This window comes from Tachypleus tridentatus, chromosome 1 (assembly GCF_004210375.1).
Source record: "Tachypleus tridentatus isolate NWPU-2018 chromosome 1, ASM421037v1, whole genome shotgun sequence".
Classification (NCBI taxonomy): domain Eukaryota; kingdom Metazoa; phylum Arthropoda; class Merostomata; order Xiphosura; family Limulidae; genus Tachypleus; species Tachypleus tridentatus.
Genome location: NC_134825.1, coordinates 177,547,922 through 177,572,736, shown reverse-complemented (window position 1 = coordinate 177,572,736; position 24,815 = coordinate 177,547,922). Strand labels below are relative to the sequence as shown.

The 24,815-nt window shown below is 33.0% G+C and overlaps 2 protein-coding genes across 2 annotated transcripts in view; one reads left to right on the top strand and one right to left on the bottom strand.

The window, feature by feature from the left end:
* Positions 1-753: 753 nt before the first annotated feature.
* LOC143233739 (vitellogenin-like) lies at positions 754-5,674 on the bottom strand. The gene is made up of 8 exons (XM_076470328.1): positions 5,544-5,674; positions 4,865-4,885; positions 4,020-4,183; positions 3,730-3,873; positions 3,214-3,378; positions 2,272-2,529; positions 1,685-1,824; positions 754-1,447 (listed from the first exon to the last, which is right to left on the bottom strand). Exons 1-8 carry the CDS (start codon positions 5,581-5,583, stop codon positions 754-756), a joined length of 1,626 nt encoding a protein of 541 aa, XP_076326443.1. The 5' UTR covers positions 5,584-5,674.
* A 15,102-nt stretch (positions 5,675-20,776) lies between these two features.
* LOC143233736 (flap endonuclease GEN homolog 1-like) overlaps positions 20,777-24,815 on the top strand; it is a 34,274-nt gene continuing 30,235 nt past the window's right edge. Inside the window, exons 1-2 of the mRNA XM_076470316.1 lie at positions 20,777-20,912; positions 23,367-23,534. Coding sequence (XP_076326431.1) covers positions 23,424-23,534 — 111 coding nt within the window. The 5' untranslated portion in view covers positions 20,777-20,912; positions 23,367-23,423. The remainder of the gene's footprint in view (positions 20,913-23,366; positions 23,535-24,815) is intronic.

Below are 24,815 nucleotides of genomic sequence, written 5' to 3'. Positions count from 1 at the left end.
AATCTGGCAAAGGCTAAGAATGTTGAGCTCAAAAGAAAGCGGTTTGACTGGACTTTTTGAACCTGGGTCAATTCCTGGAGAAGATTTTAGAACCGTTATCAGTAAATTATATTTCTATAAAGTTTTTAAGATATTAAACGTTTCAAATCCTAGCAATATCTTACTCTATTTGTATTCAAAGAGTAGCGTCAGAGCCTAATAGCTGACGGCAACTTTTGTGTAAAACATGTTAAGTGTTTAAAACTTTATGTGTTACTAAAACGTTAAATTTGTAAAATTAGCTATTTTTGCGAAGTCTACTTTGAGTGTTTGATGTTGTGTTTTTGATATTATTTTTAGATTGGAGACTTCTGACATAGTTTTGGTTGACAGCTCTAGCTGCAGTCCAGAGATGCCACCAATGAACCGCAATCTTCTTTGCCTAACTGTCTCTCAAACGTAATGTCTCCATATATTCTACAGGCTAAGTTTTTATGAAAATAAATCTTAAACATCAGTTTGTTTTCTTTCAAACCGTAACTTACGTATAAGGCCTCAATGGTTCGTTCATTTGGATATACGATGTTCCTGGGCAGACCCTCTACCAGCTCGCGCGCTTCGAAGTCAGTAACAAGGTCTTTCTCGATGATATGTCTGATCACAAGAACAGCGTCGTTGGTTCCGGAGAGGGGAAGAGAATCAAGCAACAACTTCCTAAAAATATTAAAAGCTTTCAACTCTTGTATTTCTTACAAATGTACTAACTATGTAAAGTTAGACATAATTCAGCTTACTTTTGTCTAAAGTAACTAATAAATGTAAACCTGGGTAACAGAATATTTTAGAAGTAAAAAAAGTAATATTATTTACGACATAAAGTTCTCTCACACCTCTAACTTGTTCCCTTTCTGCAGTTCCGTACTTCCGCTCAACCGGAAGCACTTTCTGTAACAAGGCTCGCAAGTCATCTACCTTAAGGACGGACAGAGCATTAACCAGATTCAAGACTTTGAACGAAATAACGTCTGATACTGAAAGGTCTCCACGCAAAACGTCTACGGTCAGACTTTCTAGAATGTCCCGGGCAGTATTTCGCATCACTCGGCGGTCGATGTGTGTTGCAACAGACAGGTAGGGGATATCCAAGGTGTCTTCCGAGGAAGGATATTGTTGGGAATAAGGCTCTTCAGTAAACTGTTTTTCCTCAGATTTCACGAACTCCTGATATTGGATGTCAGGATGCTGGAAAAAGCTTGGGATGCGGTTGTTGAGCTGTCTGGGGCGGAGATAGTTACGGGAATAGCGAACAGTTTCTGTGGGACGATAAGATGAAGTTGGCTTGTAGATGTCGGATTGTGGGACTCTGGAATCAGGCAGTTCGTAGACCAAGCTGGTGTATTTAATTAGTCGGTTCTGTTCTGTTGAAATCTCTCGCACAGGTTCTACCGAACGCAGGGTGAGATTTTGGCTGGAAGTGTCAAGTATAGCTATTAATACACAAACTGCCAAATATTTCTAGTCGATATTAGTCTCAATTATTTAGCATTACAATAATTTCAATGACAATTATATAAACATAATACATAATCGTTCATGTTATGAAAAATGTTTATTGAGATAACTCTGGTGAAAAGTTCCCAGTAAGGAAAAGAGTGGATGATCTTTCATCAACATGTTTAAAACACCTATAAATTTTAGTACTTACTGAGCTAATACTACCACGTCACTTCCTTCAATACTGATAACCGACTTGCCCTCACTTAGAACACTTTCTAAGACTGGATTGTTGATTGTGCCCCTGATGTTGTATTTTGTAGATACAAAGGACTTCACAATGTCATCATTCTAGAAACAGGGTGTATTATTATTATTAATGAACGTTATTGTTATAGCAATAGTGTATTATTGCTTAACAGTGTTACGTAGAGTACATTGTTGCTTAACAATGTCATTATTATAAATATAATTTATTACGTATCAATTTTATCATTCTAGAAATAGTGTGTTATTTAATAACGTCAATAGCTTAGAAAGTTTTGTTACCTAACAATTAATTTATCACTATAAAAATAGTTTTAATAATTATTAATGTTTTCGTTGTAGAAATAATTTATTACAGGTTCATTTACGTTCAAGTACGTGTTTATCTTTAACCTTTACGTTACGTTACTATCATATATTGTAAACTACTATAAACATTTTAACCCCATTTTTAAATAATATAGTAACGTAGCATCATAGTTGTTATAGAGTACAGTAAAATACTTTCACACAACAGAAACCTATACTAACAGTTTCATATCCAGTTGGACAGCCACAGGACCTCTTCTTCTCCACATCTTCAGGCTCAGTTTCTGACAGTTTCTCATGGGAACAGTGCCATGGACAGCCTCGGATGGCGTGGTTATCATGTCCGAACACAGATCGTTTAACACAATTGTTGTAGTTCTTTAGTTTGGTGATGTTGAGAACATTATCATAAACAGGAACGTCTGGACTGTGAATGGAATCTACGGTGTATTGAGTTTCACAGAGACCTCCGATTCCATCCTGTGGAGCAAAACCCCTCTTTATTAATACCACTACTTTTAGGATTGACTTATTACTAAGAATTAAATTATAATTACAGTTTTATGTTACATGTCTGCTTTATAGTAAAAGTTTCATTGAATCGTATATTTCAGTGTTCAATTAATAATTTTTACAACAATATATAAATGTTTATAGTTTCCTCTTTGTTTTTAACGTAGTGTAGTTAACCCTAACGACACTAGGCCTAATAAAGTGTTAGTTGTCATAAGAACACAAAGCTCTGAAGATAAATCGAATGTTCACCCAATCTAAAGATCTCGCAATCTAAGCTTAATTGCGTGTTGGTTTAGTTTACACTTTAGTTTAACTTTTAATTACAAAGCTCTTAAGCTAAACCTAACAAATTGTTGGTTTTACAATATCCCCCCTCTCCCCTTCTCTTCCTGAAATACAGTTTACAAAATATTCATTTTGAGTCTTAGGATTGGTGACTACTTTGTTCAGCACGCGCATATCGACTGTACAAATAGCAATAGAAAAGTTTCATATCACACTTAACCCTATTTTTACAGTATTCATTTCGTTAAAAACATAGATGTATGTATATGTTTAAAGGGTGTGTCTATTTTATAAAGGATGAGAGTGAAGATTAAGGTTTCATTGAGACGCCTCATTATGTTTGTAATTTGTTATGAAACCTACCTCATAAACACTGAACACTTTAGGATGAAATCTTGTTCTGTCGTTTTGGTAATTCACTTCTTTGGTGGCTATTTTACCATAATTAAGCTGCAACAAGCTTAGAATCCCTTTTTTGATGTTCAAAGACCAAGTTGGTTCAGTGGGATGTACTTGAAAACTTGCGACCTGGAAAAACATGTTTACTACTGACAAATCAATAGTTATACCAAGTTACAAACTAGAGAACCAGTAGCTGTAGCAAAATCAGTTGTTATGATAAATTACAGGCTAGGTAACTCAATACACCTATCATGAACGAAAGACTGGCGAATTCAGTAGGTATGAAAAAAACAACATATAGTTCATAAATCAGTATGAATAAGGAATAATAAATTAGAGACATCTATAGCTTTGAGAAATAACAGACAGAATAAATCAGAAGTTGTATTTTTCACAAACTTGATAAGACAGTAGTCGCGAAAAACACAGCTTAGTATACAAAAGAGAAAATGGTTCCATAAAAAAAAGTTCACTTACCAAACCATCCCGGAATGTGACCGGTATAGCTTTACCCAAAACTTTCTCGTAATATGAGGAGTGGGAGAAATCTTTTGGGATATCAGCAGTATAGGGATCCGGGATTATCTTATGCAGCAACTTGGCAACTTGAATATTTTCAAGCTGAAACAAAGAAACAAAACACTGAGAGATCTGCACAAAACTGATTACGTCCAATGTTTGTAATAAAACCTGGGCGGGTGACTTAATCCAAACACACAGTATTACCATCTTCTAATTTTATTAAAAACCCATCTGTCAACACTGACCTTTACTAGGTAATCACCCTGTCCAGAACTCAGCGTGGATCGGTGCGGTTGGATTAAAAGGTCACTTAGGATCTCCAGGCCAGAGAACTGCGGTGTCAATGTTGGGATGCCAGACAAAAGTCGGCCTCGGTACACATACCGGTGAAGTTGACCTGAATGGACATCTGCGAAAAAACACAGATTCACTTTTCTCCTTTCAATATTTCGTTATGTACATGTGTGCAGCCCTTATTAAAGGTAAGCTCGTAAACATTGCTCAGCCATGAAGTTAACGTTACTTTAGAATATATGAAAATCTGTTAATTTTATTGTAGTTTCTTACTAGAAAGTAACTCATAAAACCTGCTTAGCCTCATTGTTTATTTTAATTGTCATATTTTAACAATCACCTTAGGTCTTTCGTTACCAACAATTATTTAAGTACCTTAGATCTTTAGTTATTTAAAACCATTATAAAGCAAAGTGGCTTCACTGAAACACACAGAGTTTAGGTAATGGAAATATTTTAAACAGATAGTGTACAACTTTGTATCTGGGTGATGGAAGTGGTTATTAATGAACGTTTGTAACTTCCCTAGTGGCAGTGTGGTGTATTAAATATCGATATGACTGATAACCAAGCAGCTCATATGTATATCTACAAAAGCGAAATTTATCTTAGTTTAGAAGCTTAAGTTTTATCTCTAAATATACTAAAGTGAAGTAAGAGTTTCAGATTAGACGAACGAATCATTTTCTTAGCTTTGCTATAGTCGTAATATTATCATGTACAGTGAAAAGATCTCCAGTTTAAGACAGGTTTTAACTTCTGGTTCTGACGAATAATAAAACATAAATATACTTACCACGTCTGGCGTTGGTAAAAGCTGAAACGAAACAAACTTTATGTTAAAAAACTTCAAAATCAGTAAAAAGGGAGATAAGTAGTTAGAAACCATCAATACCAATTCAAAATGAAACAAACACTATGTTAGGTATTCAAAAACCAATTCATAATGAAAAAAAAACATTATGTTAGAACCACGTAAAATGAAACTAAGAATATTTAAAAACGAAAACCAATTTTAAACGAAATTTGAAAATCTAAAAAATGCAATGCTATTTTCTAAGATTCTTTGTTTTAAATTAAATTATTTTAAAAGGTACATGAGGGTTATCTGTGCTAGCCGTCTCTAAGTTAACAGTGTAAGACTAGAAGGAAGGCAGCTACTAATCACCACCCACCGCCAACTCTTGGACTACTATTTTACCAATGAATAGTGGGATTGACAGGCCACTTAATATCGCCCCCACGACTGAAAGGGCGAGTATGTTTGGTGTGATAGAGATTCGAACCCGCAACACTGAGATGACGAGTTGAATGCCCTAACCACCTTGCCATGCTAGGCCTATTTTTAAGTGTTTCACTACTTGTTTTCTTTCTTATTAAGATATTCCAATTGCTATTTTATCTTTACTTTTAAAGGTATTAACTTTATTTTTATATAGCACTAAAACTAGATATTAAATTAGAGAAGTACTTACCCGACAGGAAGAAGAGAGCTATCCCTAGTGCTATCCTCATTTTGAAACCAGGTCAAGGGATACTCTCTTAAAAATTGAGTCCCCTTTTATAGGAAGTTACTGGTTGTTAGCAACCAATCAATGCTTTTCTTTAAATAAAAATGCTAAAACAAAATCCATCCTTGACCGTCAGAAAATTCAAGGTTAAGATAGCAGGGTTATGTAAAGGTGAATGTTTATGTTAGTTTCTGAGGCATGTGACATCTGTAGACGGTGAAGGTTTTGTTTTTCTCATCCAAATTGAAACTTTTAAGCTATGATTTGTATTAATAATACTTTACATTCTGAATATCTTGTAGAATTTAATAAGTCGAGTTGCTAGATGACGTTATAATCAAAGCAAGCTGGTACACGCTGAAAACACGTATCTTAGAGAACTTCAAGTATAACAAGGTTAAAATTATTTAAAACTATCAAGTTGTTCACTTATTAATATTGTGAGCAAAGTTTCTGTGAAATACTGATAACAGCTTGAAAGAAAATATTATAACATGTTCAAAACAGAAACACTTATAACTCTTTATTAAGATTACAACACTAGAATCATACATATTTATAAAAGTTAGACAACACAAGTATATTTTAAAGGAAATATAAAAATATTTATATATCATTTATCAATACAACATTAGAAGCAGTTATATCATTTACAGAGACAACATTAGAAATATTTATACCATTTATAAAGAATATATTACAAACAGTTATATAATTTATAAAGACAACATTTGATGCAGCTATATCACTTATAGAGACAACATTAGAAGCAGTTATACCATTTATAAAGACAACATTTGAAACAGTTATATCATTTATAAAGACAACATTAGAAATATTTATACGATTTGTAAAGACAACATTAGAAGCAGTTATATCATTTATAGAGACAACATTTAAAACAGTTATATCATTTATAAAGACAACATTAGAAATATACGATTTGTAAAGACAACATTAGAAGCAGTTATATCATTTATAGAGACAACATTTGAAACAGTTATATCATTTATAAAGACAACATTAGAAATATACGATTTGTAAAGACAACATTAGATACAGTTATATCATTTATAAAGACAACATTAGAAATATTTATACCATTTATTAAGACAATATTAGAAGGAATTATATCATTTCAAACACCAAATTAAAAGCAGTTCCATAATTTATAAAAACAGCATTAAAAATACTTATACGATTTTAAAGACAACATTAGAAGCAGTCATACCATTCATAAAGACAACATTAGATGCAGTTGTATCATTTATACAGACAACATTAGAAGCAATTATATCATTTATGTAGACAACATTAGAAGCAATTATATCATTTACAAACACAAAATTAGCAGAGGTTATATCATTTATAAAGACAACATTAGAAATCGTTATACCATTTACAAAGACAACATTAGAAACATTTATTCAATTTGTAAAGACAACATAAGAAGCAGTTATACCATTTACAAACACAAAATTAGAAGCAATTATATCGTTTATAAAGACGATATTAGAAGCAGTTATATCTTTTGTAAACACAACATTAAATGCAGCTATATCATTTATAGAGACAATACTAGAAGCTGTTATGTCATTTATGAAGACAATATCATCAATCTTTATACCATTTATAAAGACAACATTAGAAATATTTATACGATTTGTAAAGACAACAATAAAAACATTTATATCATTTATAAACACAACATTAGAAGCAGTTATATAATTTATAAAGACAACATTAGAAGCAGTTACATCATCTATAAAGACACCATTTGAAATATTTATAAAGACAACATTGGAAGCAGTTATGTCATTTATAAAAACAACATTAGAAGTCTTTATACGATTTGTAAAGCCAACATAAAAAGCTGTTACATCATTTATAAAGACAGCATTAGAAGCAGTTATATAATTTATAAAGACAACATTAGAAGCAGTTACATCATCTATAAAGACACCATTTGAAATATTTATAAAGACGATGTTAGAAGCAGGTATATCATTCATAGAGACAACATTTATAAATACAACATTAAAAGCAGATGTATAATTTATAAAGTCAAAATTTGAAATATTTATGCCATTTTTAAATACAACATTAAAAGCAGTTATATCATAGTTTAGCTGTGTTGATGATATTACTTAATATGTCACGACAGTATGACGTTAGATGTAAACCTGGTATTTCTGTGTTGGTAATTTTATTTAAAATATCACGACAGTATAACATAAGATATCAAAACTAGTTTGCCCGTGTTGGTGATGTTACTTAAAATGTCACAACAGTGTGATATTAGATATCAAAGTTGGTATACTTGTGTTGGTTATATTATTTAAGATGTCACGAAGTGACACGACAGTTTGGCATTAGATGTCAAAACTCTGGTGATATTATTTCTTTAAATATATTATCTCGATATCTAGGAAGTTAAATTCCAGTTATGTGTTAATTGAGCGAATAGCTTTGAGGGCAAATATTAATTAGTTTTTTCTTCTCTACTCACAGACATCTTCCAAATTACTCTTTATATTGAGCCGTCTGGCTTCGATCTGTCTCCAAGGCCACATGATTTATATTCAAAAGCAGTTTATTTTCATTACCCGGGTCCAAAGAAGGTATTACGTTACAAGATTACCTTCACACCACTTCATATGTTCAACATGAAAGGTCCTTATCAACCAATAGTTTTGGAGTATGTTATTCCACATAAAAACTACAAGAAGTGTGAAGTCAAGTGATTATTGTATTGACTGGTCTTCATACTAAGGGAAGAGGTCATGTGATTGTTGTATTGATTGGTCTTCACTGTTAGTGTAGAGGACATGTGAATGCTGTATTGAAAAATATATATGTAAAAACAGCTGGTTTGGGTTGATATTACTAGAAGTGTCACGACAGTTTGACATTAGATGTCAAATCGGGTATAGCTGTGAACCCGACGATGATCGAAGAAGGTCGAAACGTTGTTCGCTCCTCTACATAAAAAAAATTTTCTCTACCCAAACCAGTCGTTTTTACACATATATTTTTCTCTACAAGTGGGTTTTCTCGTCATCACTGGTGTATTCATTGATCTTCATTGTTAGTGAGAGTAAATATGATTTTTTATTGATTAGTCTTCACTGTTTGTGTAAGGACATGTGATTGTTGTATTGATTGGTCTTCACTGTTAGTTTAGAGGACATGTGAATATTATATTGATTAGAAAGAGGGCATGTGATTGTTGTACTGATTGGTCTTCATTGTTAGATAAGAGGTCATGTCATTATTGTATTGATTAGTATTCACTCTTTGTGTGAGGACATGTAAATGTTATATTAATTGGTCTTCATTGTTAATATAGAGGTCATGTGATCGTTGTTTTGATTGGTCTTCACTGATAGTGTAGAGGACATATGAATGTTGTATTGATTGGTCGTCATTGTTAGTAGAGAGGACATGTGATTATTTTATTGATTGGTCTTCACTATTTGTGTAAGGACATGTGAATGTTGTATTCATTGTCTTCATTGTTAACGTAGAGGACATGTGAATGTTGTATTCATTGTTCTTCATTGTTAGTGTGAAGAAATATGAATGTTGTACTAGTTTATCTCCACTCTTTGTGGAGAGGACATGTGAATGTTGTAATGATTGGTCTTCACTCTTAGTGAAGAGGACATGTGAATGTTGTATTGATTTGTCTTCACTCTTAATGTAGAGGACATGTGAATGTTGTATTGATTGGTCTTCACCGTTAGTGTAAGGGCATGCGACTGTTGTATTGATTAGTCTTTATGTTAGTTTAGAGCACATGTGAATATTGTATTGATTGGTTCTCATTGTTAATGTAGAGGACATGCGAATGTTGTATTGATTGGCCTGAACTGTTAGTGAACCAGATATGTTAAGGTTGTATTGGTTGGTCTTCACTGCTATTGGTGAGGACATGTGAATGTTATGTTGATTTTGCACTGCTCATTGACGGACTACACATGTGTCTAGCCTTATTGACTTGTGACACGTGAAATTCGCGTTATTTCCTATCCACAAATAATCTTAGTGTTATTTACTGTCGACACATGATTCTTGTGTTATTTATTAATGACACATGAATGTTTCGCTATTTTCTATTGAGACAAGATTTTAGTGCTACCTGTTGTTCACATACGAATCTAGCATTGTTTACTGATGGCACATGATTTTTGTTCTATTTACTGTTGACACATAATTCTAGTGCTATTTAATTATTACATATTAATAGAGCACTATTTAATGATGACACAAGAACCTAACACTGTTTTGTGCTGATCCCAGATTTTATTACTATACGCTGAGGATTCATGAGTTTGTATTCCTTATGACGACACATGAATCTAGTTTTCTTAAGTGACAACATGAATTTATTACTGTTCTCTGACAGCACATGAATACAGAACTATTAGCTGGCAATACTTAGACCTCGTGTAATTTACTGATCATGTATGTACGTCTTCAAGACTGCACCTAGGTTTCTCTAAATATTGTCACACTATACGCATATGCTCTTATATACCATTAGTATCACCAACACATCATTCCTCAAAAATAGTCCCATACACTATAATGTTCACCATCTCAAATTATTAACTATTCTACATGAATTAATTAACACAAGATGAAATAATTTCTTAATGAATGTTGTAGCTGGCCTTAATTTGAAGGCTTCTAACAACAGCTCTACAAACCTACTCCTATTTTTGTTTGTTTTTTCTGCTTCTAAATTTACCCCTTTAGCTGAAAGACACCGTTAAATGGTCAAGGTCGGTTCATTATAACCGTATAGCAACACGACAACTTGTCTTAACTGAGGTTATTAACCAGCCGTTTCATAATGACCATGAACATTGTTCTGCATCTTCCTCCTGTTATGGTCATGTTTCTAGACTAGATATTTCAAAAACTTATTCTTATTTTTTGTTCGTTTAGGAAACAAAAACTAGTATCTACAAGGTTAATTAATTCAAGTACAAAATGTTTCTAAAACTGACACGTTAAACATTCCTCTTTTATCTTCCTGTAATGTTTCTAAAATTAACATATTAAACATTCCACTTCTATCTTCCTGTAATGTTTCTAAAACTGACACGTTAAACATTCCTATTCTATCCTCTTGTATTGTTTTTAAAATTAACACGTTAATCATTCCTCTTTTATCTTCTTGTATTGTTTTCAAAACTGACACATTACACATTCCTATTCTATCTTCTTGTAATGTCTCTAAAACTGACACACTAAATATTTCTATTCTTTTTGTTGTAATATTTCTAAAACTAACACGTTAAACATTCCTAATCTATCTTCCTGTAATGTTTCTAAAACTGACACATTAAACATTCCACTTTTATCTTCCTGTAATGTTTCTAAAACTGACACATTAAACATTCAACTTTTATCTTCTTGTAATTTTCTAAATTATATTTCATCGTAATTTTTAAAAACACAAACATTAAACATTCCTATTCTGTCTTTTTGTGATGTTTCTAAAACTGACACATTAAACATTCCTTTTTTATTAAAGTTGTAATGTATCTAAACTTAGTTAATAAGCATCCGTATTTTATTATTGTTGTAATATATCTAAACTTAGCTAATAAACATCTCTATTTTATTATTGTTGTAATATATCTAAACTTAGCTACTAAACATCCTTATTTTATTATTGTTGTAATGTATATAAACTTAACTACTAAACATCCCTATTTTATTATTGATGTAATGTATCTAAACTTAACTACTAAACATCCCTATTTTAGTATTGTTGTAATGTATCTAAACTTAGCTACTAAACATCCTTATTTTATTATTGTTGTAATGTATCTAAACTTAACTACTAAACATCCCTATTTTATTATTGTTGTAATGTATCTAAACTTAGCTACTAAACATATTTATTTTATTATTGTTGTAATGTATCTAAACGTAGTTACTAAACATCCCTATTTTATTACTGTTGTAATATATCTAAACTTAGCTACAAACATCCTTATTTTATTTTTGTTGTAATGTATCTAAACTTAACTACTAAACATTCCTATTTTATTATTGTTGTAATGTATATAAACTGAGACATTAAATATTATTATTGTATCTTCTTGTAATGTTTTTGAAACTAACACGTTAAACATTTCCTATTTTATCTAGTAGTAATGTTTCTAAAACTGACACGTTAAACATTCAGATTGTATTTTGTTGTGATGTTTCTAAAACTTGCATGTTAAATATTTTAAATAAATCTTCTTGTGATGTTTCTAAAACTGAGAAGTTAAATATTCCAATTTATTTTACTGTAATGTATCTTAAACTGACACATTAAACAAGGAGTGCACAAAGTCCGGCCCGCGATGTCGAACGAAAAGTCAAACATAGAGAGTTCGCGCATGTGCGAAGATTAAGCGCTATAGAAGAATATGCATCAGATTAGATACTGGATGGTTCCATATTTGTGTCGAGCAGTAAAGAAAATTTAATAAGCAAATCTCGTTAATGCATAGGCATTTAATCATTGACGCAATGATGTAATATTTCCGTAATTACGAAATTTCACGCGTTCCAATTGTTCTTCGAGATTTACTTACGAGCCCTATAGGCCTGGCATGGCCGAGCGCGTAAGGCGTGCGACTCGTAATCCGAGGATCGCGGGTTCGCGCCCGTGTCGCGCTAAACATGCTCGCCCTCCCAGCCGTGGGGTGTATAATGTGACGGTCATTCCCACTATTCGTTGGTGAAAGAGTAGCCCAAGAGTTGGCGGTGGGTGGTGATGACTAGCTGCCTTCCCTCTAGTCTTACACTTCTAAATTAGGGACGGCTAGCACAGATAGCCCTCGAGTATCTTTGTGCGAAATTCCCAAACAAACAAACAAATACGAGCCCTATTTTGATATTATTTAGTAACAAAATGGCAGCTTAACGTTAAAGAAAAATTGACGACGAAACCGGCAGTTTCATGATGATTGGGCTGCGTAATACTGTTTGTTCAACAACAGAAGAACGTGATTTGTCTGCTGTGCCATTCGACAGTAGCAGTAGCGAAGGTATCCAATATAAGGTGTCGTTGTAAGTCGAAGTATAAAGATTTCCACAATGTTGTCGGTGATGAACGAACAGCTCGAATTGAATCTCTGTGGCGGTCGCTAAATCACCAGCAGAATGTTTTCTCAAAGCAGTCAGCAGATTTCGGTGCAGCATGTGAAGTCAGTTACGATATTTCGTTGATGATAGCGAAATCTGGCCGACCGTTCACTGATGGTGATTTTGTCAAGCAATGTATGATTATTGCATCGGAAAAGTTGTGTCCGGAAGCAGTTCGCAAGCTACAGACAGTGGCTTTGAATCGTGTGACAGTTCAACGAAGAATTTCACTCCTCTCAGCAGAAGTGACAAGGCAGCTTACAAATAAAGCAGCCAACTTTGTCTACTTCTCTTTGGCAGCAGACGAGTCGACTGACATCAGTTCAACAGCACAGCTACCAGCTTTTATTCGTGGTGTGTCGACAGCGTTTGATATCACAGAGTAACTAATCGGCATGGGTTCCATGAAGGGTCAGACAACTGGGTCTGCTCTATTCGTGGAGACAGTACGATTGTGTAGTAGTGTTTTATTGGATTTCACGAAACTGGTAAGTGTGACAACTGATGGAGCACCAGCCGTGATCGGAGAAAGAAGCGGACTAGTAGCACTGTTGATGAAGCATCGAGGAAAGCAGAACAGACAGTTGGTGAAGTTGCACTGTATTATTCACCAACAGAACCTGTGCAGTAAAGAACTTGGTTTTCAGACACTGATGGCATTAGTGACGAAAACCATTAATTTAATCAAATTTCGAGGGCTCAGTCACCTTCAGTTTCGAGGTCTTCTTGAAGAAATTGTTTCAGACTATGGTGATCTTGTGTATCACTGTGAAGTACCCTGGCTGAGGCGAGGGAAGATGCTCAGAAGATTCTGGGAGTTGATTGATGAGGTGATAGAATTCCTCAGAAGCAAGAACAAATACACAGAAGTGATTTACATGACTGATCCAGCATGGCAAGCGGATTTAATTTTTCTGGTCGACATGACACAACACTTGAATGATCTGAATTTGAAGTTGCAAGGCAAAAAATCAGCTTGTCTGTCAGCTTGCAAATCGTGTCTCAGCTTTCACATGCTGCACCTAAATCTCTGACTGCTTTGAGAAAACGCTCTGCTTGTGATTCAGCGACCGCCACAGAAATTCAATTCGAGGTGTTCTTTCATTACCGACAACGTTGTGGAAATTTTTATGCTTTGACTCATAATGACGCTTTATGTTGGATACCTTCGCCATTGCTACTATCGAATGACACAAGACAAATCACGTTTTTCTGTTGTTGAACAAATAGTATTGCGCAGTCCAATCATCATGAAACTGCCGGTTTTCGTCGTCAACTTTTCTTTTACGATTAGTTGCCATTTTTGTTACGAAATAATATCAAAATAGGGCTCGTAAGTAAATCTCGAAGAACAATTGGAACGCGTGAGATTTCGTAATTACGAAAATATTACGTCATTGCGCCTATGCATTAACGAGATTTACTTATTAAATTTTCTTTATTGCTCGACACAAGTATGGAACCATCCAGTATCTAATCTGATGCATATTCTTCTATAGCGCTTAATCTTCGCGCAAGCGCGAACTCTAAGCACACGAACTCTCTATGTTTCAATTTCCCGTTTCGTTCTTTTTCATCTTCAGTAGCCAACCCTAAATAGCTTTCTTTTTTTACTGATACATTTATTCATTATACATGTTTGTTTTCTTTATTTACCAACTGGCCTATGTCAGTTACTAAAGCTAAAAAATTTTACATGGAATAATAATAAAATAGGTAATAAAAGATTGAGAAATCTGTTTTACTCTATTTAGTGATGGTAAAATTATAGTTACTGCTAGAATTAGGTAGGCGCTAGGCCTGATGAAACAAAATTATAATAACGGTAATAAGAAATCTCGGTTTTGACTCTGCGCCAGTTTTCAACTTTGTGACGCTCTAGTTAACTGAAAGCGGCATATACTCTGGAGATAGAGCGACTGTGCTAGATAACTCTTCATAGCTGGCTTTTGATGAAGTGTAAAGAAGAAATTTCAGATGACTTTTTACGGACATACGAACTAAACCATATATATGTAAAAACGGCTCGTTTGGATTGAGAAAATATTTTACGTAGAGGAGCGAACAACGTTTTGACCTTCTTCGGTCATCGTCAGGTTCACAAAGAAAGAAAGAACTAAACCATACCTACACGAAGAGTGCTTGTGCACTCTTCGATAAAAACAAGAGGCGATACATCGGAAACTATTATAGTTGATTTTTCTATTATTTATTTAGAAAATAGATTATATAATTTAATATAGTGATATAAGCCAGTAAAAGTTATTTTTTTTAATAATAAGAAAATTTGTTTAGATGTTGTTTAAACACAGTTATACAGTGGATTATGTGTTCTTTCCACCACTGTTATCAAAACCTCGTTTCTTGCAAGAATAAACAGAAAAATAATCCTAAACGTTTTTCATCAGTATTATACATTCATAATAAAACAAAAGTCTGTACTTTAGCAAAAATGCTTCATCTTTTTATAATTTGACTTGGCATGGCCAGGTGGTTTAGACATTCGACTCATAATCCGAGGGTCGGGGGGGTTACTAAATGTAAAAGTTATATTTCTGGGAAAAGTACAACAAAACATGAAATTTATATATTTGTTTAAAAGATTTAGAATTTACTCTAACTTGCAAACCATTTTTTACAATTATCTTTCAATTGCAAATGAAAAATTCAGCTTTGATTTTAATATAAACATCACTCGTTTTATTATTGCACATTAGAACATTTTTGCTTAATGACTGATACAGGGTCGTAGGTTTTGTACACCCGATGGGAGATGATTTTTGCAACCACTTATGTGGACTGTTCAATTTGCAAATTGGTAATCTCTGATTACGTGAACATGAAATCTGTAAACATGCAATCACAGAGTAATCTTGTTGCTACGGTACACAACACACAGAACAAACACACAATTTGTATGCCTGTGATGCAATAAAACAATTCAACAGACCAAACTGTAGGGGGGATGATTGTATGCACCATACCCCCCACCTAAAATGAAGGGGGTGTATCCCCCATTCCCACAGGATCTACGCCCCTGCATGTGGACGTTTGTCATCTTTTTTTCTGGCTCAATAATTACCTGAGGTACACACAAATTAAAAAGAGTCTGATAATTACCTAAGGTATACACAAATTAAAAAGAGTCTGATAATTACCTGAGGTATACACAAATTAAAAAGAGTCTGAGTGCTCTAGCTTTAATAGATAATCAGTACGACACTGAAACTGTATGTTTGAAAAGCACGTCAGAACGATGCAACATGATATTTCAGCACATATGGCCAAGCGAGTTAAGGCGTACGACTCGTAATCTGAGGGAAGCGCCAAACATGCTCGCCCTTTCAGCCATGGGGGCATTATAATGTGACGGTCAGTCCCACTATTTGTTGGTAAAAGAGTAGCTCAAGAGTTGGCGGTGGGTGGTGATGACTATCTGCCTTCCCTCTAGTCTTACACTACTAAATTAGGGATGACTAGCACAGATAACCTTCGAGTAGCTTTGTGCGAAATTCAAAAAACAAACAAACAATTTCAGTACATCATTCATGTACGTATATAATAGCCAGTGATTGAAATAGCTGATACTGTTTTATTGTACAGAGTTGTTTAAATTAACAATGTAATTTAACAATAATAACTACTCTTTATGTAGATAGTACAATATTTTACCACAATAAAACATTAATATTTATGTTAATATAAGCTCAACTTCCCACGTAGTTATAACAGAATGATGATTCGTTCATTTTCATCGGATATTTGAAGATCTTATGGGAACAGCCATGCAATTGTTTAAACTATTCGTTATATTTTCTCTCTCTCTCTTGTATGGGTATGTGGATATAGATGTTTACCTACCCAGGAGGGTCAGATTTGGTTAACCTCTTCCTCCTTCCTTCATATTTTGGTTTTACAACTGTTAAGTGTATTTATATATGATACACGAGGGCCAGAGTAACCCGCAGTAACTCAGGCCCCTTTCAGGGAAATATCCATGAACAATCTATACATACACTTGTTGCAAATAAAACATTTCTTTTATAGTTCCATAATTATTTGCACTTTCATTAGTTAGGTATTAACTATAAAACGTTTACATAAAAAACCCTTTCAATGCTGAGTAATTAATCCCTAATCGAATGCGGTGTCTACTTGTGAGTGGAGAATTTAGTAGTTTATTTGAAGGTGTTTTATGGTTACGTTTATCCATGCAGGGGCTGCATAGTCAATGACGGGTCGAATGTATGTTTTATATATTTTTATGATGTCGTCTGCCGAAGCTCCACACTTTTTGCCAGTTAGACCCCTAGCATAGTTTGTTCTTTGCGAAATTGTTGTTCTAATATTATTTATGTGGTTTACCCACGTTAGTTTTGAATCGAACGTAAGTCCTAAATTTTTTGCAGATGTAGCAGTCTGGAGTAGTTCTACATTCATGTAGATCTGTGGTTGTACTTTTTTATGTTTAGTTAACTTAGTGAATACTACTAGTTGTGTTTGTTTTGATTCTATATTTTTGACAATATTCACTTATTCTAATTAATTGTGGTTGTATGTTTGTGGCTGCTATTGCTGGTGTTGGTGCACTTTTCCAGATTGCTACATCGTCTGCGAACTGTGAGGAGTATCCATTATTTTGATCTTTCAAAACATGTTTCACGTACATGATGAATAGGATAGGGCTAACTACCCTTCCTTGAGGGATATCAGCTTCTGAAGTGAAACTCTCAGAGAAGGTTCCTTCAACATTTGTTCTACGTGATCTGTCTTCCAGAAAGTTTGATAGTCAGCGAAAAGTTCCCCGCGGTAGTCCCATTTCTTCCATTAGGAACCGGAGACCGTTTTGCCATACAGTGTCGAATGCCTTCTCAATATCGAGAAAGCAAGCGACAGTGTATTCTCGTTTATTAAAACTATCAACAATTGCTTCAGTTAATCTGACTAAATGGTCTGTTGTTTGTCTGAATTTTCTGAAACCATTTATTTCTTCTGGTAATTTTGATGTTGTCTCCAGGAATGTGGAGAGTCTGTTACTGATTATCCTCTCTAGAATTTTGCCTACACAGCTGGTCAGACTGATTTGTTGGTAGCTATTTGGGTTATTGGCTGGCTTTCCTTCTTTATAGAACATTAATACATTTGCATGCTTCCAAGAAACCGGAATATACCAAAGTATAATGATAAATTGCAAATTGCTGTGAGATGTTTAAATTATTTTTGGAATGCCTTTTTAAAGAAGAATGGCTTGTATACCGTCTTCTACTGGTGATTTATTTTTGGTGTTTGTTATTGCTTCTATGTTGTTGTTTTGAATTAAGCACAAAGCTACACAATGGGCTATCTGTGCTCTGCCCACCACGGGTATTGAAACCCGGTTTTTAGCGCTGTAAGTCCTCAGACATACCGCTGAGCCACTAGGGGGCTGCTTCTAAGAGTTCTTTTGCTGAAATTGTTTGTGTAGTCGTTTGTGTTGTTGATTTGATAGTTATTTAAGTTGACAGGGAAAAGTGGTTCAAATAGTTCACTGTTATTCATTATTAAGTTATTTGCTTTATTATAGAAGTATGTGTTCGTGTCTGGGTCGTTGTGTGTTTTAAACGTGTTTTCAAGTTGTTTGAATATTTCGGCTTTTTTCTTCATTTGTATATTCTGTGGTATTATTGTGTTCTAGTGGTGGGTATTTTCTTCTTGTTGTATCTCCATTTGTTAGTTTTTTTAGGTGTGTCCACAATTAATTCGGATCTGTTTTTCATAAGTTTGGTGCAGAAATCGTCCCATTTTTCTTGTTTTAATAATTTAACTTCTGCTCTGATTTGGTTTCTTATTCTATTTATTTGTGTTTTTAATTCAGTCTCTTGTCTCCATGTATTGTCTTCTTAATTGTTATCTGTGCTTGATTAGTGTTAACAGTTGTTTTGTGGTTTCCATGTATTATTTATAGTTTTATGTTGTTATTTTGGTATTGTCTGATTTGCTGTGGTTGCAGACATTCCGTGATTATTTGACAGTAGTTATCAATATCTATTTTATTTTTAGCTGTTGGTATAATTTTGTTTGGCCGTTGATGGAGTAATTGTTTTTGGTATTCTTTCCAATTTGGCCCGGCATGGCCTAGCGCGTAAGGCGTGTGACTCGTAATCCGAGGGTCGCGGGTTCGCGCCCGCGTCGCGCTAAACATGCTCGCCCTCCCAGCCGTGGGGGTGTATAATGTGACGGTCAATCCCACTATTCGTTGGTAAAGAGTAGCCCAAGAGTTGGCGGTGGGTGGTGATGACTAGCTGCCTTCCCTCTAGTCTTACACTGCTAAATTAGGGACGGCTAGCACAGATAGCCCTCGAGTAGCTTTGTGCGAAATTCCCAAACAAACAAACTTTCCAATTTGCTTTTTTGTAATCAAATTGTTCTTTTCCATGTATAGAATTTTTATGGGGGATGAGATCACACCATATAGGTAAATGGTCGCTGTCTACATCTTTTACCACATGAAATTTTATTAGCTTTTGGCACATGTTATACGAGTTTAGGCATACGTCTAATGTGTCACTAATATTAGAGGCATACATAGTATTCGTAAGCGTATCGTCATTCAAGAAGACAATGTTATGTTCATCTATAAATTGTAGAAGTCTTCCATTAGCATTTGTTGAATTACATCCAAAATTAATATGTTTATATTAATCATATTAATCTATATAAAAATATAGAATCAAAATAAACATAACTAATAGTATTCACTAAGTTAACTAAACATAAAAAAGTACAACCACAAATCTACATGAATGTAGAACTACTCCAGACTGCTACATCAGCAAAAATTTTAGGACTTATATTCGATTCAAAACTAACGTGGGTAAACCACATAAATAATATTAGAACAACAATTTCGCGAAGAATAAACTATGCTAGGGTCTAACTGGCAGAAACAGTGGAGCTTCGGCAGACGACATCATAAAAATATATAAAACATACATTCGACCCGTCATTGACTATGCAGCCCCTGCATGGATAAACGTAACCATACAACAACTTCAAACAAACTACAAACAATACAAAATTCACCACTCACAACAGCTTATAAAGTACTCAGAACTACGTCATTTGAATTCATACATAAATTCCCACACGTGGAAACAATGGCAGATAGACTCCAACATGGTACAATAAACTATTTTGACAAAAATTGGAGAAAAAATGAACTAGTAAGCGAACTTGACAGGTACTGTTTACATGATGAGAATAGGCCTAAGCACCTTTCCCCACTGAATATACATTTTCTAAATAAAAAATAGGCCACCTATAAACTAGACTCCACATTAGATTAGGGATTAATTACTGAGCATTGAAAGGGTTTTTATGTAAACGTTTTATAGTTAATACCTAGCTAATGAAAGTACAAATAATTATGGAACTATAAAAGAAATGTTTTATTTGCACCAAGTGTATGTGTAGATTGTTTATAGATATTACCCTGAAAGAAGCCTGAGTAAGTGCGGGTTACTCTGGCCCTTGTGTACCATATATAAATACACTTAACAGTTGTAAAACCAAAATATGAAGGAAGGAGGAAGAGGTTAACCAAATCTGACTCTCCTGGGTAGATAAACATCTATACCCAGATACCCATACAGGAGAGAGAGAGAACTCCCGCTATTCCTCAGTACAGAACAAAAACAGAAAAATGTGATTTCTCTCTTCAACTTTAAAGTTATTTTAACAGTCAAGCATGATACTGAACTTCTTATAAAATAAACATTATTATACATAAATAATACACAACTTTCACTTCATTTAGCCCTATATTTACTGTTTATGGTTTTGAGCCACTTTTTTATTTTGTCGTGTTATAATTGGTATATTCAAACTATTTGCTTCTTATGTATATCATATATCTTTTGTAATTACAAATATTGTTTTTCTTTATATCTAGATTACAGCTGATGGAATTTTGATGATTTCGAAACATTTAATAAATGTTTCCTATTATCACGGTCTTGTCGTGCTGTGTTATTAAGTTATGTTTTATAAAATGTGATTCGATTACGATCCTGATATGTTTTGTCTAGCTAGTTTTTTACGCAGGCGCATTATGATCAAAGTGCAAGGACTTTATAGTTTGCAACCGTGTAAATAAAAAAATTTGTCTGCATGAGTATACCGAAATATAAATGCTAGCAAGTAAGAATATATGTCATAACAAATACATATATTTGTAACGTATAATTAGTTTATTTGTTAATAGTTTGAAATTTTTTCATTTAGCATTCTTTGCGTTTGGATTTTATAGACCAAATATGTGAACATTTTCAAATTCAATTATGTTATTTTTATCAAGTACTGGTTACTGTAGTACTAGTAGTGGTAGTAGGTACTACTATTAGTAATAATAATACCATAAAATGATTAATATTAAACAGGCCGGTTTGTTACGAAAGCATGTTATGGAGTTGAATTTGTAATTTATTAGTCTACAGTCTAAATAAATGTATACTTGTAAATTAGCACAGATGTGAGATTAAACGAACTGCTCACTTCACTAACAATATATGTTTTCTTAAATTACAGGAATTAAATAATACATTTAGTAAGAAACAAATTTTTAAGTTCGAGTGAACAGGAGAAGCGTCATTTTTAAATAACTTAATAATGCAACATACTTGTACCACCAGATTAAATTGTTTTTTTTTATATTTGTTACCTCAAGTTTTAAAATTAAAATACGTTCATAAGTTATTTTGAAGTACTGGACTTTTCAGTCTAATTAATGACAAAGTAACATATAAAACCTGTAGTGAAAGAGTTGTGTAAATTGTTATCTGCAACATTGACAAATAGTTAAAGAAAGGGACCAGTTATGTTACTTGTAGTTTTCTAAAACAAATATGAATATTTGTATACCTGTAAAACATTAAATGATATTATAAGGTCTAAATATGAGACTAATTGTAAGCATTGGGATTTTAGAAAAAAAGTAATTACCAAATTTCAAAGTCAGTAATGAATGCACAGAAAGTGTGTGAGATAAGTTGGATCATTATATATTATAGAAAAGTAGTTGGATGGAAGAAAGTAATAGTGTTATAAGTGGAGTTCAAATGGGTTACCTCAGGGCCCAGTGTTCGAACATTTGCTCTTTTTGATTAAAATCAGTGATACAGGAGTGAATAGTCAAGAAGTTACTTAAATTTGTGGATATGATGATCTTTGGTGTTGCTACGTGGAAGATGCTATTGCTTTAAATAAGGATTTATGTTATTTGGTAAGTTTTAAATTATAAGTTTGATGGGAATAACCTTAACACTATTACAGAAAGAAGTTATCTTTGTAACCAATCTCTTTAAGCCATATAAGAATATGCTGTTCCTAGTGAGAGAACAAATACAATTTGAAGTTGTATGTATGAAGTATTGAATTCAAATATTGAGAGGTTATAATTTTATTGTTTAGATTGCTGGTTAGGCAACATTGAGAGCATTGGTTCTCAAAGTTTCAGGCTCACCTACCACTTTTTTGTTTAGTTTTAAAATTACAATCCCTGGCATCATTTAAAAAAAAAGACAAAATAACATCTAGGATATTCAGTTTCTGGCCGAAAGTTGCTGGAGTATGAGTGACATCTTGGGTTTAATACCATGCATGTACTGTACTTTAATATCTTTGTACTTATACAACAACTCAAGCCCAAAATAAACCAATACAAAGGAACACCTGTATACCTATATAAATAAATATATCCAACATCTAAACACGCCCTCTATATTCCTACACTCAATTACACAACCGCTTTCAAACATGTGGTCAGCTATCGGTCAGTTACCTCTTTCTTCCTCTGTGAACCTGACGATCACCGAAGAAGGTCAAAACATTGTTCGCTCCTCTATTAGTGCCTTCTCTACCCATTCCTGCCATTTTTTAAACATCTGTACTGTACTGTGCCTTAATACCATATCTATACTCTACTATACTTTAATATCATACTTCTACTATACTGTACATTAATAATAATATTCTTCATCAGAATGAAGTTTTATTAATTCTCCATTTCTGTACACATTGATAATTATATAGCATGATTCTTGGTAGGCAGGAAATATTATCTATAGGAAGTCAACTTTTATATTTCCAAATGATGCTTCCACACTAGTGTAACTCTTTAAAAAACAACTTCTATATTTCCAAATGATGCTTTCACACTAGTGTAACTCTTTAACAAAACAACTTCTATATTTCCATGTGATGCTTCAACACTACTGTACATTGTGTTTCTACATTTGACATTGTTTTTATTAAAGCAGATTATATTCAATAAATTAGAATATTTGTGGACTTTTCCCTGTCAGTTACATCTTTATAGCAAATTGCATGGAATCCATAAGTTATATAATATTTATTTAACTGATGTGATCTAAAATCCCTTTTTTTACTGTTTATTCCTAACTTGTTTCTAAAAGTTTCAAAATAAATATACATTTTTCATAACAGTATTAATTTTATTAAATCAGGAGTATGATTTTGTAAGTAAAATAAGTTATAACAAACATATTCCAGTATTGTATGAATGAAAGTTATTTATTAAATACAAATGAATGAGGAACTAATTATATTGTTTTTTAAGTTTTAATATCTTTGCAGAGCTAAAACAATGGGGGTCAACCAGCTGTGGAATGTTTTAAGTCCTGTATGTGAACCATGTCATTTAAAAAGTTTACAAGGGAAGACTTTGGCTGTCGACCTGAGTGGCTGGGTTGTTGCCAGCCAGAATCACACCTCATTGGAATATGTGAAAAACCCACATCTCAGGTATAAAGTTTATCTGAAATCACTTACTTACTTGTTATAATACTAGCTATATATTGTTTCTTGATTTCTAGATCTAATGTTAATGTGAAATTTGGAGCTTGTGTCTTTACTTCTAGATGTAAATTTAATGTGAAATCTGGATTTTGTATCTTTACTTCTAGATGTAAAGTTAATGTGAAATTGGGATTTTGTTTCTTTACTTGTAGGTATAAAATTAATGTAAAATCTGTATTTTATGTCTATTTCTAGATGTAAAGTTAATATAAAATCTTGATTTTCTTTCTTAACTTCTAGACATAAAGTAAAATCTGGATTTTGTTCCTTTACTTCTAGATGTAAAGATAATTTAAAATCAGGATTTTGTTTTTTACTTCTAAATGTAAAGTTGATGGTAAAATATGGATTTTATGTCTTCTAGATGTAGAGTAAATTTATAATCTGGATATTGTTTCTTTACTTGTAGATGTAAAGTTAATGTGAAATTTGAAGTTTGTCTGTATTTCTAGATGTAAAGTTAATGTAACATCTGGATTTTGTTTCTTTACTTCTGGATGTAAAGTTAATGTAAAATCTTGATTTTGGTTCTTTAGTTCTTGATCTGAAGTTGATGTAAGATCTGGATATTGTTTTTTAGTTGTATATGTAAAGTTAATGTGAAATCTGGAATTTGTTTCTTTATTTTTAAATGTAAAGTTAATGTGAAATCTGAATATTGTTTCTTTACTTGTGGATGTAAAGTTAGTGTAAAATGTTGATTTTGTTTCTTTACTTGTAAATATAAACTTAATGTAAAATCTTTATTTTGTGTCCTTATTTCTAGATGTAAATATAATGTAAAATTTTGATTCCATGTCTTCTAGATGTAAAGTTAATTGAAAATCTGGGTATTGTTTTTTTACTTCATCATGTAAAGTTAACAAAAAATTTGGATTTTGTTTCTCTGGTTCTAGATTAAAGTTAATGATGAAATATGGATTTTGATCAGTTACTTCTCGATGTAACGTTAATATGATATCTGGATTTTGTTTTTTGACTTTTAGATGTAAAGTTAATGTAAAATGTAGATTTCGTGTCTTTACTTCTAGACGTAAAGTTAATGTAAATTCTGTATTTTGTTAATTTATTTTTAGATGTAAACTTAATTGTAAGTCTGGAATTTGGTTCTCTGCTTCTTTGATGTAAATGTAATGTAAAATCTGGATTTTGTTTCTTTACTTCTAGTCGTGAAATTAATATAAAATCTGCCTTTTGTTTCTTTATATCTGTTTGTAAAGTTAATGT

Excerpts from the sequence above, each read along its gene's own strand:
- LOC143233739 (XM_076470328.1), bottom strand. The coding sequence starts at position 5,583 with ATGAGGATAGCACTAGGGATAGCTCTCTTCTTCCTGTCGG. Across the intron at positions 4,886-5,543 it reads AGCTCTCTTCTTCCTGTCGG|CTTTTACCAACGCCAGACGT; the intron begins GTAAGTACTTCT and ends GTTTCGTTTCAG. Across the intron at positions 2,530-3,213 it reads AAGTGTTCAGTGTTTATGAG|GATGGAATCGGAGGTCTCTG; the intron begins GTAGGTTTCATA and ends TTTGCTCCACAG.